This window comes from Pelobates fuscus, chromosome 2 (genome assembly GCF_036172605.1).
Source record: "Pelobates fuscus isolate aPelFus1 chromosome 2, aPelFus1.pri, whole genome shotgun sequence".
Lineage (NCBI taxonomy): Eukaryota > Metazoa > Chordata > Amphibia > Anura > Pelobatidae > Pelobates > Pelobates fuscus.
The window spans coordinates 395635860-395652095 of NC_086318.1; the positions used below are offsets into that span (position 1 = coordinate 395635860).

The 16236-nt window shown below is 43.0% G+C and overlaps 1 protein-coding gene across 1 annotated transcript in view; it reads left to right on the forward strand.

The window, feature by feature from the left end:
* The first annotated feature begins 8210 nt into the window (after positions 1-8210).
* Positions 8211-16236, forward strand: part of PACC1 (proton activated chloride channel 1) — a 31026-nt gene continuing 23000 nt past the window's right edge. Inside the window, exon 1 of the mRNA XM_063441446.1 lies at positions 8211-8351. Within this exon, the coding sequence (XP_063297516.1) occupies positions 8316-8351 (36 nt within the window). The 5' untranslated portion in view covers positions 8211-8315. The remainder of the gene's footprint in view (positions 8352-16236) is intronic.

Consider the following 16236-nt stretch of genomic DNA (forward strand, 5'->3'; position numbering starts at 1 on the left):
CCCCTGCCTGCACTAACCCTTTCACTGCCACTGTAACTAGCACTGCACTAACCCTTTCACTGTAACTAGCACTGCGCTAACCCTTTCAGGGCCACTGTAACTAGCACTGCACTAACCCTTTCACTGCCACTGTAACTAGCACTGCACTAACCCTTTCACTGCCACTGTAACTAGCACTGCACTAACCCATTCATTGCCACTGTAACTAGCACTGCATTAACCCTTTCACTGCCACTGTAAATAGCACTGCACTAACCCTTTCACTGTAACTAGCACTGCACTAACCCTTTTACTGCCACTGTAACTATCACTGCATTAACCCTTTCACTGCCACTGTAACTAGCACTGCAATAACCCATTCACTGCCACTGTAACTAGCACTGCACTAACCCTCTCACTGCCACTGTAACTAGCACTGCACTAACCCTTTCACTGTCACTGTAACTAGCACTGCACTAAACTATTCACTGCCACTGTAACTAGCACTACACTAACCCTCTCACTGCCACTGTAACAAGCACTGCACTAACCCCTTAAGGGCCACTGTAACTAGCACTGCACTAACCCTCTCACTGCCACTGTAACTAGCACTGCACTAACCCTCTCACTGCCACTGTAACTAGCACTGCATTAACCCTTTCACTTCCACTGTAACTAACACTGCACTAACCCTTTCACTGCCACGGTAACTAGCACTGCACTAACCCTTTCACTGCCACTGTAACTAGCACTGCACTAACCCTCTCACTGCCACTGTAACAAGCACTGCATTAACCCTTTCACTGCCACTGTAACTAGCACTGCACTAACCCTTTCACTGCTACTGTAACTAGCACTGCACTAACCCATTCACTGCCACTGTAACTAGCACTGCACTTACCCTTTCACTGCCACTGTAACTAGCACTGCATTAACCCTTTCACTGCCACTGTAACTAGCCCTGCACTAACCCTTTCACTGCCACTGTAACTACCACTGCACTAACCCATTCACTGCAACTGTAACTAGCACTGCACTAACCCATTCACTGTCACTGTAACTAGCACTGCACTAACCCTCTCACTGCCACTGTAACTAGCACTGCACTAACCCATTCACTGCCACTGTAACTAGCACTGCACTAACCCATTCACTGCCACTGTAACTAGCACTGCGCTAGCCGCTAACCCTCTCACTGCCACTGTAACTAGCACTGCACTAACCCATTCACTGCCACTGTAACTAGCACTGCACTAACCCATTCACTGCCACTGTAACTAGCACTGCGCTAGCCGCTAACCCTCTCACTGCCACTGTAACTAGCACTGCGCTAACCCTCTCACTGCCACTGTAACTAGCACTGCACTAACTCTTCCACTGCCACTGTAACTAGCACTGCACTAACCCTTTCACTTCCACTGTAACTAGCCCTGCACTAACCCTTTCACTGCCACTGTAACTATAACTGCACTAACCCTTTCACTGACACTATAACTAGCACTGCGCTAACCCTCTCACTGCCACTGTAACTAGCACTGCACTAACCCTTTCACTGCCACTGTAACTAGCACTGCACTAACCCTTTCACTGCCACTGTAACTAGCACTGCACTAACCCTTTCACTGCCACTGTAACTAGCACTGCAATAACCCTTTCACTGTAACTAGCACTGCACTAACCCTTTCACTGCCACTGTAACTAGCACTGCATTAACCCTTTCCCTGTCACTGTAACTAGCACTGCAATAACCCTTTCACTGCCACTGTAACTAGCACTGCACTAGCCCTTTCACTGCCACTGTAACTAGCACTGTCTGCACTAACCCATTAATTGCCACTGTAACTAGCACTGCACTAACCTTTTCACTGCCACTGTAACTAGCACTGCATTAACCCTTTCCCTGTCACTGTAACTAGCACTGTAATAACCCTTTCACTGCCACTGTAACTAGCACTGCACTAACCCTTTCACTGCCACTGTAACTAGCCCTGCACTAACCCTTTCACTGCCACTGTAACTAGCACTGCACTAACCCTTTCACTGACACTATAACTAGCACTGCACTAACCCTTTCACTGCCACTGTAACTAGCACTGCACTAACCCTTTCACTGCCACTGTAACTAGCACTGCACTAACCCTCTCACTGCCACTGTAACTAGCACTGCACTAACCCTTTCACTGCCACTGTAACTATCACTGCACTAACCCTTTCACTGCCACTGTAACTAGCACTGCAAAAACCCTTTAACTGTAACTAGCACTGCACTGACCCTTTCACTGCCACTGGAACTAGCCCTGCACTAACACTTTCACTGCCACTGTAACTAGCACTGCACTAACCCTTTCACTGCCACTGTAACTAGCACTGCAATAACCCTTTCACTGTAACTAGCACTGCACTAACCCTTGCACTGACACTGTAACTAGGACTGCACTAACCCTGTCACTGCCACTGTAACTAGCACTGCACTAACCTTTTCACTGCCACTGTAACTAGCACTGCATTAACCCTTTCCCTGTCACTGTAACTAGCACTGTAATAACCCTTTCACTGCCACTGTAACTAGCACTGCACTAACCCTTTCACTGCCACTGTAACTAGCCCTGCACTAACCCTTTCACTGCCACTGTAACTAGCACTGCACTAACCCTTTCACTGACACTATAACTAGCGCTGCGCTAACCCTCTCACTGCCACTGTAACTAGCACTGCACTAACCCTTTCACTGCCACTGTAACTAGCACTGCAATAATCCTTTCACTGCCACTGTAACTATCACTGCACCAACCCTTTCACTGCCACTGTAACTAGCACTGCACTTACCCTTTCACTGACACAGTAACTAGCACTGCAAAAACCCTTTCACTGTAACTAGCACTGCACTGACCGGTTCACTGCCACTGTAACTAGCCCTGCAATAACCCTTTCACTGTAACTAGCACTGCACTGACCCGTTCACTGCCACTGTAACTAGCCCTGCACTAACACTTTCACTGCCACTGTAACTAGCACTGCAATAATCCTTTCACTGCCACTGTAACTATCACTGCACTAACCCTTTCACTGCCACTGTAACTAGCACTGCACTTACCGTTTCACTGCCACTGTAACTAGCACTGCAAAAACCCTTTCACTGTAACTAGCACTGCACTGACCCGTTCACTGCCACTGTAACTAGCCCTGCACTAACCCTTTCACTGCCACTGTAACTAGCACTGCACTAACCCTTTCACTGCCACTGTAACTAGCCCTGCACTAACCCTTTCACTGCCACTGTAACTATCACTGCACTAACCCTTTCACTGACACTATAACTAGCACTGCGCTAACCCTCTCACTGCCACTGTAACTAGCACTGCACTAACCCTTTCACTGCCACTGTAACTAGCACTGCACTAACCCTTTCACTGCCACTGTAACTAGCACTGCAATAACCCTTTCACTGTAACTAGCACTGCACTAACCCTTTCACTGCCACTGTAACTAGCACTGCATTAACCCTTTCCCTGTCACTGTAACTAGCACTGCAATAACCCTTTCACTGCCACTGTAACTAGCACTGCAATAGCCCTTTCACTGCCACTGTAACTAGCACTGTCTGCACTAACCCATTAATTGCCACTGTAACTAGCACTGCACTAACCTTTTCACTGCCACTGTAACTAGCACTGCATTAACCCTTTCCCTGTCACTGTAACTAGCACTGTAATAACCCTTTCACTGCCACTGTAACTAGCACTGCACTAACCCTTTCACTGCCACTGTAACTAGCCCTGCACTAACCATTTCACTGCCACTGTAACTAGCACTGCACTAACCCTTTCACTGACACTATAACTAGCACTGCACTAACCCTTTCACTGCCACTGTAACTAGCACTGCACTAACCCTTTCACTGCCACTGTAACTAGCACTGCACAAACCCTCTCACTGCCACTGTAACTAGCACTGCACTAACCCTTTCACTGCCACTGTAACTATCACTGCACTAACCCTTTCACTGCCACTGTAACTAGCACTGCAAAAACCCTTTAACTGTAACTAGCACTGCACTGACCCTTTCACTGCCACTGGAACTAGCCCTGCTGCACTAACACTTTCACTGCCACTGTAACTAGCACTGCAATAACCCTTTCACTGTAACTAGCACTGCACTAACCCTTGCACTGACACTGTAACTAGGACTGCACTAACCCTGTCACTGCCACTGTAACTAGCACTGCACTAACCTTTTCACTGCCACTGTAACTAGCACTGCATTAACCCTTTCCCTGTCACTGTAACTAGCACTGTAATAACCCTTTCACTGCCACTGTAACTAGCACTGCACTAACCCTTTCACTGCCACTGTAACTAGCCCTGCACTAACCCTTTCACTGCCACTGTAACTAGCACTGCACTAACCCTTTCACTGACACTATAACTAGCACTGCGCTAACCCTCTCACTGCCACTGTAACTAGCACTGCACTTACCCTTTCACTGCCACTGTAACTAGCACTGCAATAATCCTTTCACTGCCACTGTAACTATCACTGCACCAACCCTTTCACTGCCACTGTAACTAGCACTGCACTTACCCTTTCACTGCCACTGAACTAGCACTGCAAAAACCCTTTCACTGTAACTAGCACTGCACTGACCCGTTCACTGCCACTGTAACTAGCCCTGCAATAACCCTTTCACTGTAACTAGCACTGCACTGACCCGTTCACTGCCACTGTAACTAGCCCTGCACTAACACTTTCACTGCCACTGTAACTAGCACTGCAATAATCCTTTCACTGCCACTGTAACTATCACTGCACTAACCCTTTCACTGCCACTGTAACTAGCACTGCACTTACCCTTTCACTGCCACTGTAACTAGCACTGCAAAAACCCTTTCACTGTAACTAGCACTGCACTGACCCGTTCACTGCCACTGTAACTAGCCCTGCACTAACCCTTTCACTGCCACTTTAACTAGCACTGCACTAACCCTTTCACTGACACTGTAACTAGCACTGCACTAACCCTTTCACTGTAACTAGCACTGCAATAACCCTTTCACTGTAACTAGCACTGCAATAATCCTTTCACTGCCACTGTAAGTATCACTGCACTAACCCTTTCACTGCCACTGTAACTAGCACTGCACTTACCCTTTCACTGCCACTGTAACTAGCCCTGCACTAACCCTTTCACTGCCACTGTAACTAGCACTGCACTGACCCGTTCACTGCCACTGTAACTAGCACTGCACTAACCCTTGCACTGACACTGTAACTAGCACTGCACTAACCCTTTCACTGTAACTAGCACTGCAATAACCCTTTCACTGCCACTGTAACTAGCACTGCAATAACCCTTTCACTGTAACTAGCACTGCACTAACCCTTGCACTGACACTGTAACTAGGACTGCACTAACCCTTTCACTGCCACTGTAACTAGCACTGCACTAACCTTTTCACTGCCACTGTAACTAGCACTGCATTAACCCTTTCCCTGTCACTGTAACTAGCACTGTAATAACCCTTTCACTGCCACTGTAACTAGCACTGCACTAACCCTTTCACTGCCACTGTAACTAGCACTGCACTAACCCTTTCACTGACACTATAACTAGCACTGCGCTAACCCTCTCACTGCCACTGTAACTAGCACTGCACTAACCCTTTCACTGCCACTGTAACTAGCACTGCAATAATCCTTTCACTGCCACTGTAACTATCACTGCACCAACCCTTTCACTGCCACTGTAACTAGCACTGCACTTACCCTTTCACTGCCACTGTAACTAGCACTGCAAAAACCCTTTCACTGTAACTAGCACTGCACTGACCCGTTCACTGCCACTGTAACTAGCCCTGCAATAACCCTTTCACTGTAACTAGCACTGCACTGACCCGTTCACTGCCACTGTAACTAGCCCTGCACTAACACTTTCACTGCCACTGTAACTAGCACTTCACTAACACTTTCACTGCCACTGTAACTAGCACTGCAATAATCCTTTCACTGCCACTGTAACTATGACTGCACTAACCCTTTCACTGCCACTGTAACTAGCACTGCACTTACCCTTTCACTACCACTGTAACTAGCACTGCAAAAACCCTTTCACTGTAACTAGCACTGCACTGACCCGTTCACTGCCACTGTAACTAGCCCTGCACTAACCCTTTCACTGCCACTGTAACTAGCACTGCACTAACCCTTTCATTGACACTGTAACTAGCACTGCACTAACCCTTTCACTGTAACTAGCACTGCAATAACCCTTTCACTGTAACTAGCACTGCAATAATCCTTTCACTGCCACTGTAACTATCACTGCACTAACCCTTTCACTGCCACTGTAACTAGCACTGCACTTACCCTTTCACTGCCACTGTAACTAGCACTGCAAAAACCCTTTCACTGTAACTAGCACTGCACTGACCCGTTCACTGCCACTGTAACTAGCCCTGCACTAACCCTTTCACTGCCACTGTAACTAGCACTGCACTGACCCGTTCACTGCCACTGTAACTAGCACTGCACTAACCCTTGCACTGACACTGTAACTAGCACTGCACTAACCCTTTCACTGCCACTGTAACTAGCACTGCACTAACCCTTTCACTGTAACTAGCACTGCACTAACCCATTCACTGCCACTGTAACAAGCACTGCGCTAACCCTTGCACTGACACTGTAACTAGCACTGCACTAACCCTCTCATTGCCACTGTAACTAGAACTGCACTAACCCTTTCACTGCCACTGTAACTAGCACTGCGCTAACCCTTTCACTGCCACTGTAACTAGCACTGCACTAACCCTTTCACTGCCACTGTAACTAGCACTGCACTAACCCTCTCACTGCCACTGTAACTAGCACTGCAAAAACCCTTTCACTGTAACTAGCACTGCACTGACCCGTTCACTGCCACTGTAACTAGCCCTGCACTAACCCTTTCACTGCCACTGTAACTAGCACTGCACTGACCCGTTCACTGCCACTGTAACTAGCACTGCACTAACCCTTTCACTGCCACTGTAACTAGCACTGCGCTAACCCTTTCACTGCCACTGTAACTAGCACTGCACTAACCCTCTCACTGCCACTGTAACTAGCACTGCAAAAACCCTTTCACTGTAACTAGCACTGCACTAACCCTTTCACTGCCACTGTAACTAGCACTGCTCTAACCCTTTCACTGACACTGTAACTAGCACTGCACTAACCCTTTCACTGTAACTAGCACTGCAATAACCCTTTCACTGCCACAAATACAAATGTGACGAAAGCTGGACTTGATGGACACGTCGATTTTCAGCCTTTGTACGGCATGTATGTTGGTATATAAGAAGTACGCTTTCTGTAAAACACTTCGAAAGATAAAATAGAATTTTTCTAAAATACAGACATAACATTGTATTAAAATGCATTTTCATGGCATCTCAGGATCTCCCATCCAAAGTATTCAGAATTTCCAGCAGCTAACCCTATGGTTTCCTGCCCAATACATTTCACAGCTATATTTATTAAGTTACAGTTACAGGTGTGCCAACATCAAATGCAACAACAACAAAAACATATTTCAAAAAGCGTCTTTTTATTTGTCTTACTTCAGTTTTATACCGGCACAATCGAGCTGTGATTCTGAAGTTTTTCAATGAATGTCTGCGAAATGTGTAGGGCACACCACTATATTAGTCCAGGAGCCTGCATTCAGTGGACAAAGGAGGGTTACAGCCATGGAGAACTGCATCCTGGCAATATTACTAATATAGTTTAGATTTATGTGATTAGGGAGCACACTGTATGAGTATAAATATATATATTATATATTATAGCGTGTCCCCATATAACTGTACTCAATACCAATGCCCAAGGATAAACTAGCTGGATCCTTTAAAGTTTCAGCATGAATTGTGTATATTGCGATCCAGACCAACTCCAGACACCTGGACTCATATTAAATGTGTCTTTAACTCAGTTATTATTTAAAAAAACAAAAAACACTATTGTTATACTAATCTCAACACCAATATTAACCCCAGATCCAATGCTTGCCTTCACATACATCAGATAAACAAAACCCCTTCCATTTTGCAGCATCTATCACTGTTTACTGAGGATACCAAAGAATGGTGAAACGTTTAGGGTGAAAAGTTTAAGCTAGACTACATTTCCCGGCAGCCCCCGCGAGCAAGGCAGTCCTGGGCATGCGTAGTAACCTGAGCCTGCTGGCCTGAGAGAGAGGGAAAGCACGGGACCCGGGAGTACAGACACAGAGTCAGAGAGAGGCTGCATCCTGCCGAACCGTGCTCAGACATCCAGCACTCTGGACCTTCCCAGTACCATGATCAGGAAGGAGCTCTCCAGATCCTACCAGGAGGTGCTGCTTTATCACTTTACTGCATTCCATGGGACAGTTACAGAGAGTTCTCAGTGTTGGGAAGAGGGGGAGCTCACTGTAATATATACTGGATGGTGGAGTCAGCAGGGGGTCACATGTAGGCTACAGGGATGGATTAGATTTGTGTGATGGTTGATGCACAGAGATAATAGAAAACTGTCCTGCAAGTGACACTTGGGCTCTGTTTAAAGTGAGTGCAGACTTATTTCATGGAGTGACACTCAATGAAGTGAGTGACAGATCACAGAGGAGCCATGCCTATATGGACCTTTTATTCTGCACTGACTGTCTAAGGTTGGCTATAGGTACATGGGCTGTCACTGTGCAGCAAATAGTGTGTTGATATGTTGTATGGAATACAGTGTGTAACAGATTAAATTGTGCACAGTGCAACAATTAACTAATCTGTCAATAATTTTCACACCGCAGCCCTGAAAAAAACATAGGCAATTAGTGATGCAGAATTGGTTATATAGTGCTCTGCTTGTTGATTGTACTGTACTGGATTAGTCGCATGTGTGAATTTTGTTACCTTTATACTTTTCGGTGGTTTGCAGATTCTGTCGCTTCAGTTGATATGTTGGTTTACAGACATTGTCAGGGATATTCACTAAGGTGAGAACTCGAAGTGAGTTTCAAATTCGAGATATAAATATCCGAACTGGAAACATTCTTGAAGTCTGCTAATCTTCCAGTTTGGATACTGTGGCCCTAAATTTGAAATTCACTTTTATTTTCACTTTAGTGAATTTATTTATAAAATATTTTACCAGGAAGGATACATTGAGATTTCTCTTGTTTTCAAGTATGTCCCGATAACCCTGATACTGTTTCTACATACACCGACAGAGCAAATCTGAACTTGGAAATTGTGTTGCTTCAATTAGAATCGAACCCCATATAAGGAATGTATATATTGCTACACCTATGAAGAATTGATATATAGCCACCCTTACCAGGCGATATACATGGGGTGCTTTATAGATACACTTCCTGGGCGATATACATGGAATTAATGTTCCTGCAGGGTTGCTGAACTAAGGGATGTGTTTATGATTGGATGGGATTGGATTGTTTATAAAGACAGTAAAAGTCCATTTAATAACATGACGGGTGGGATAACTCATTGCATGTCACATCTTAGTCAAGGACATTATAGATGATCAGCTCATGAAAATATTACAGCAAGTGAAGAGTTGAAAAGTGTTTTTGTTACAAAATATAAGTGCTGGGAGTTGCATCGTGTCCAAGATGGTTTTCAATGTAATAAGAAGTCAGCATTTTCCCCCTAATTTTATTATACTCATTGTACTAAAGCCGACAAGTTTTATTTTGAAGTGCCTTTTATTTGAAATATTCTTTGTAGGTATTTATTCAAAAAATGATTTTCTTCAGTGGACTTAGTTGAGATTCTTCACATGATGCTTAGCCAGCCTGTAAATAAATGTAATTCACAAACATCTGCAGTGTGAGGATACTATCTCTGCTTTACAGCTGCCCAGCTTTATCCCCTGTTTGAGGATTTCCTGTCCTTAATAATGACTTTTCAATGGGGCCTGCCTTGACTTGACTTGAATGAACGTTTGAGTCCAGAGCTCTGAGCACGGCACACTATAAATGGCAAATTTAAACAGCCTAGAATAGCCCACAAGCGACATATCGAGTATAGGGGACATATAGTCACCCTACTATAAAGCCCTCGCAGAGGAGGAATTCTAAAAAAAGAGGCCTCAGTGGGGACCCTCTTCTCTCAGGCCAGCAGAAACCAAAAACGTACCCAAGATGGCGGCCCTAAGAACCCACTCAATCAAGCAGAGGAGCAGGGGGATACTGATATACACTACCAAGGCTAAAGCAAAAAATGAAGAAAACTACTTTATGGGCCAACTGACATCCACAATACACAATGCCCTTACTGCGTTTCACAAGACGTGGGCACTATGGCAGGACTACAGAGACACACTATAACAGTAAAGTAGAGAACGTAGTTAGGGTGGCACCCCTTCACTTTCCCCCCCCCTTCTACACTTATAGTTTTTTAAAATCTATTTTGTTATTGTGATTTATACCGTTGAATAAAACTGCCCATAAGAAACCATAATCAGCAGCTGAAGATGTTGACAGAACAAGCTTTATTTTTCGAATCTTTATTTATTCCTCACTTCAATCGTGAGTATGACATCATGAGTAACAATGTCAGATGCATAGCACATTGAACATATCATTGACATTCAAACATCGTACATAGGTGGAAAGTGGAGAGAGTGATATTTTTAGTTTTGTTTCAAAAATTGTAACAACAAGCTAGATGTAAACGGTGGTTAGCTAGTGAGCAACAACTTACCCCCTGGAGAAATCACCCCCACCCACACCATGGAGAATGCAAATCAGGGACACACAAATTAAGGGGGGGGGGGGCAAACATACCCTCTAAATTGTGCTCATACGGACATATCAGCGTAAACAGTTGAACAACCCTTGAGAGTTGGCTATGAGGTAGACTAGATAAGCTTGTATCTGGAGAGCGTCCAAGTTAGAATTATGAATTGAAAACCCAGATGTTCAAAGAGTAAAAAGAAAAAAAAATAGCAAGGGAAAAGTAAATGAAAAACTTGGACCAACAAATTAAGTATTAATAGAAAAGTAACAGAGGCCTCAGATGGCCGTCAAACTTGGTGAGGAACACTCCCACTGCCTGAGGACCAGGCAGGTGACCCCCACAGTGTATGAGTGTCCAAGGGGAGACTGAGGTGTAAAGGGATCTTTGAGGGATCCAAGCTTGTTAAGTGTGCGTCTTTAGCTCCGTTAGATGCGATAAGACCCAAATTGCCCATACTGGCTTCCAGATCTTGAAGGTTCCGTGCATGGTGAATTTATCCTTGATATGTGAACTGGAGCATATTGTATACAATACAAAACTTAAGTTTACAATAATTCATAAGCACATGTATGTACAAGCTCAAGGTCGTCATTGTAACCTGTTGGAATGTTGTGTGGCATTTTTTATTTTTGAGCAAAAAAAACCCAAAACCTATTTATTTAATTTGTGAACAACAATAAAAAAACAAACAATAGGCAATAAACGAAAAAAGATACAATAAAATACATAATAACGGACTGCCGTAAGAAATGGTTGATTTATTCTGTCACAATTATTGTTGCTAGTTCTTGTCTCTGAGTAATGGTTTATATAGACTGTAAGCTCGTTTGAGCAGGGTCCTCTTCAACCTATCGTTCCTGTAAGTTTTCTTATAATTGTCCTATTTATAGTTAAATCACCCCTCTAATTATTTTGTAAAGCGCTACGGAATCTGTTGGCGCTATATAAATCGCAATAATAATAATAATAATAATATAGTCAATGAAACGTGTTAAACGAAAGCAGTCCGTTTTTTTGTTTTTTTGTAGTGCAGAGAAGTATACACGATATGGCCGTGCATAACATTTGAATACTGGCACAAAATGTCAAGAGGAACTGCCCATTTTTTTCTTTTAGAGAAGATATGAATGAGCGTGAAAAAAAAATTCTCATGCAAAATAAAGAACGAATATTTTTTTAAAAATATAATTTCCCAGGTAATTGTACAAGCTCAGCTCATTTGTTATTGAGTAACTGTAGTCCACATTACTCGAGTGTCAAAGAGATCACTAGCCTCTAAAATGTTTAAAACAGACACTCCCTTACTTTTCAAGACTAACTTTTTGTTTTGGTAAAAGATCTACCTTGGTTTGCTTGTTTCATTTTCCACTGGAATCGTGATTGTTTGACCACATGCTTGGTGATATGTGGAATAAGTGTGTATGTGCTTTGTTTCCGAATACTTACCCAAAATATAAAGATTAGCTGTATAAACAGGGATACACATGGGGGCTTGTTCACTAAACAGTTTGCAGTTTGGCTTTCAATTTACTCCAGTTTACTAAGGTCCGAATCCAACATTACAGAATATCAAAAATAATCCAGGACCATCCAGAGCTACTCATATGACGATATACGCCATTGTTCAGATTTAGCAATACAGCTTCCAAATTACAGAGAAAGTAGTTTATAGCTTTCAGTCTGTCTTGATACAACCAAATGGAAATGCACAATTGAACAATTAAATACCATGATAACTAGACAGAATTGGCAGCCTCTTTCTTGCAAATGTGGTCAATCCAAAGTTCCACAATTCGGTTAGATCCAATTTGCAGACAGACAATTCTTATAAAAGCCAACATTATAAAAACCTGTTTTCAGCACTATTTTGATAGCTAACTACATAGGAAAAATGTTGGAACAGTGTACCCCAGTAATTAAATGAACAGTCTAAGCACCACAACCACTTCATGTTGTTGTAGTGATTATGGTGCTAATAAGCTGTAGGTGCAATCCACTGGTACTGGATGAAACCATCTTCTACAGTTGCCTCCCAAATATGGCTAAAATATGTAACTTTCACAATGCAGTGTGGTGGCCTGCCATTGCCTTGTGCTGCCTCATTTTTGGGGAACAAAAACAATTCAACCCAAATCTGGGGAACGGCAACCATAGTCTACTAGCACCATAACCACTACAATGGCATACAGTGTTTATAGTACTTAGACCGCCCCTTAACACAGATTTATTTAGGTTATTACATTTAAATTCTTGATTTATATTATTTTATATCATAATTTGAGCACACAGTTAATGTGACAAAAATAAAATTGTATTGTGTTTGGCACTTCTGTGCCACTCAGGTTAAAATGCTCAAATCAAGACTTTTCGTTTAGAGGATATCCTGTCATCATTTTAACATCACAGTGCAAGGGCTGAGAACTGAAGCTGTTTGCAAAGTGCTGCTATTAAAGAGACATCATAGTACTTTGATGTTTAAAAAAAAAAAAGAGAGACAGACGGATATAGCTACAATGAAAAGGTACAAGTTCAGACTTGAAGGATTAGCAGGAGGAAGAGATGTGTAGGATTACAAATACAGATAACATTGTCACAAAGATGGAAACCTTCAGAAATGTAACAACCATTTTCATTGTAAGAAACAGCCAGACAGATAGAAAAATTTGTTTCTGATTTAGCGCCTTTAGCTTCAAACTAACAATATAGAAAACACAATCGTAACTTACCGTGAAAATAAGTGGATGAGACAATGAAAATATGGGTTTCCTGCTTCCCTTAGTAAGAATGTGCACATTCTTTGACCAAGTGATAAAGAATTAAAGGAACACTATAGGGTCAAACATGTATTCCTGACCCTATAGTATTAAAACCACCATCAAGCCCGCCCTACCCCACCCCCCATGCCTCCTTAAATATAGTAAAATCTTGCTTGTATTCCAGTCTGCAGCTGCTGCCTCTCCCCTGACCTGCCTGCTGACATCATCTGAAGTGTTGTTCTGAGCCAATCGCGATGCTTCAGCATAGGATTGGGTGAGACTATCATTAAGGAGGCAGATCAGGAGCAGAGCCAGAACAAGTCAAACACAGCCCTGGCCAATCAGCATCTTCTCATAAAGATGAATTGAATCAATGCATCTCTATGAGGAAGGTTCAGTGTCTGCACGCAAAGGGTGGAGACACTGAATAGCAGTGCTGCAAGGTGTGCAACACGGCACCAGGAAGCACCTCCAGCAGCCATCTGAGGAGTGGCCAGTGAAGTTATCACTAGGCTGTAATGTAAACACTGCATTTTCTCTGAAAAGACAGTGTTTACAACAAAAAGCCTAAAGCTAATGATTCTACTCACCAGAACAAATAGAATAAGCTGTGGTTCTGGTGACTAGAGTGTCCCTTTTTTACATTTGAATATGATAGAATTCATGAAACTGTTTGTTACGCATCTCATCTCATGCACTATCAAAAAAACTAGTGCAAAAGTACACTAAAAAATTACATTAGATTGAGAATGTGCAAAATAAATACCAATTTGAAGGATTTAGCACTGGGATAGTACGTCTTCTCTTGTTGCTTATCTGATACAGTTTTTTTTGCAAGTTTTGTCCCTTCCGCCACAGAGCTTAGTAAAACTGAAGCAATCATTGAGATATAAAAAGCACAAGCTGAGGTACAGTGCAGTTCGTAAGTATTCGGACAGTGAGAGACTATATATAGAGGAGATGCAGCATATGGCGTGCTCTGTGTGTTATTCTGTTTATTGTGAAGGATTGGTGTGTCCTCTGTTCTGTTGGTGACATAAAAAACTTTACTTTGGCTTTCTCCTCTTTAGGAAGGAAACTGGCTAGCTTGTAGCTTATCACTTTATTTACTTACACTTTATTTTATTTATAGCATTTAATTAAATTCCTGGCTTGTTTACACTGTCAGGGTTATTCATGAAAGTGAGAATTGTCGATAATTCAGTGAATTCAAAGTGTATGTAAAATTTAAGGCCAAATTCAAAACATAACGGAATGGGAGAGTTTTTCCAGTTTTGGAAAAAAAATATATATTTTTTTTACTTCTTTATTTTTTGTGCTTGTAGTGAGTGGGAAAAACGCATCAGGCACAACATAAACTCAGACAATGCTTCAAGTTTGTTCATACATAGGCAACAACAGTATGGCAGGTCCAAGCAAGTAACAGTTAAAGCAAGTGTGGTTATAGACCCGGGATGAGCTAGGGTTGGGCTGTGTGAAAGGGGATTAACCCTGTTTGCTATGTTCCGGAATACTCCAGGCTGGGTGGTATCCGGCTAGTCTAGGTGCTCCAGCAAGACAGGGGTGTGATGTGAAGTTAGGCTAAGTGTGAGGTTTGCTGAATTGTGTGCGAGATCAGGATGCCAATGTACGTAGTATGGTCAGGCTATGGTGTCAGTCAGTTGTGAGTAGGTGGCTTGAGTGTGTGTAAAGGCCCCCCTATGGGAGAGATATGTTTGGTGTCCGTGTTGGTTGCCCCTAACCTTGGGGGGCAGCGGGGGGTAGGGGGGAGGCAGTCACCACCACGCTTAGGGTAGCGTATTGAGAGTTGTCTTGTAAGGTTAGTGCTTAGCAGCATAGTGCAGAAACAGTTCCAGCTTATAGTAATGTCTATGGCCATCGCCCTACGTGGGAACTAGAGTAAGGCTGTAAATCTTGGATAAATGCTTGTCAACAGAAGGAAAAGGAGACAAGGAACTTAAAAGAAATTAAAACATTTGTGAATGTAGGCCTGTTTGAGTGGCCATATGTGGACTGTATTGTCCCCAATCTGGTTCAGGTCACTGGTTAGTCTGAGCGGTGTTTCCTCTGAGTCGCAGGGGTAATGTCGTCAGTTTGGGCAATTTCTGACTTAAATTATGTTTGAATTTTAAACAAATCTCACCTTAGTAAATACCCCTGTATGCTTTTTATTTTTTTGTTATTTTTTTACACATTGGCTCCCAACTCCCTGAGGGTTAATCTCGGAATGCCCCTGATCTGGATTAGCAAAAGTAATCTGAGGGTATTCAAACAGCAAGATCACAGTATTTATCAATATGTTCATGCAAAACACTGGGGGGGTGACATTCTAAAAGTAAAGCCATTGCCGTGGAAACTATAGAATGGTCCTGCAGGTGTAATCGCTTGTACCCTCAGATTGGCAGTGCACAGTTTTGATTGACAGGGAGTAATGGGTATTATTATAGACCCAGCAATAGATACGTGGAGAAATTTTGACACTCCTGAAATAATATATACTTGACGATATTTTAATGTGGATAAAACTGTTTATTGCGCAATAAATATGCGCATGTTCCCTGGATCAGCCATGGTGAGAAAGGACTATTTAACCCTTTACGTGACCAGCTGATGAAGTGACAAACAAAGATCTCTTTATTATTTTATCCAGTCACCTGATTCATACCATCTTCTGTGCCAAGCAGCTATGGTAAACCTTGTCCATGGAGGTTAAATCTACATTTTCCAT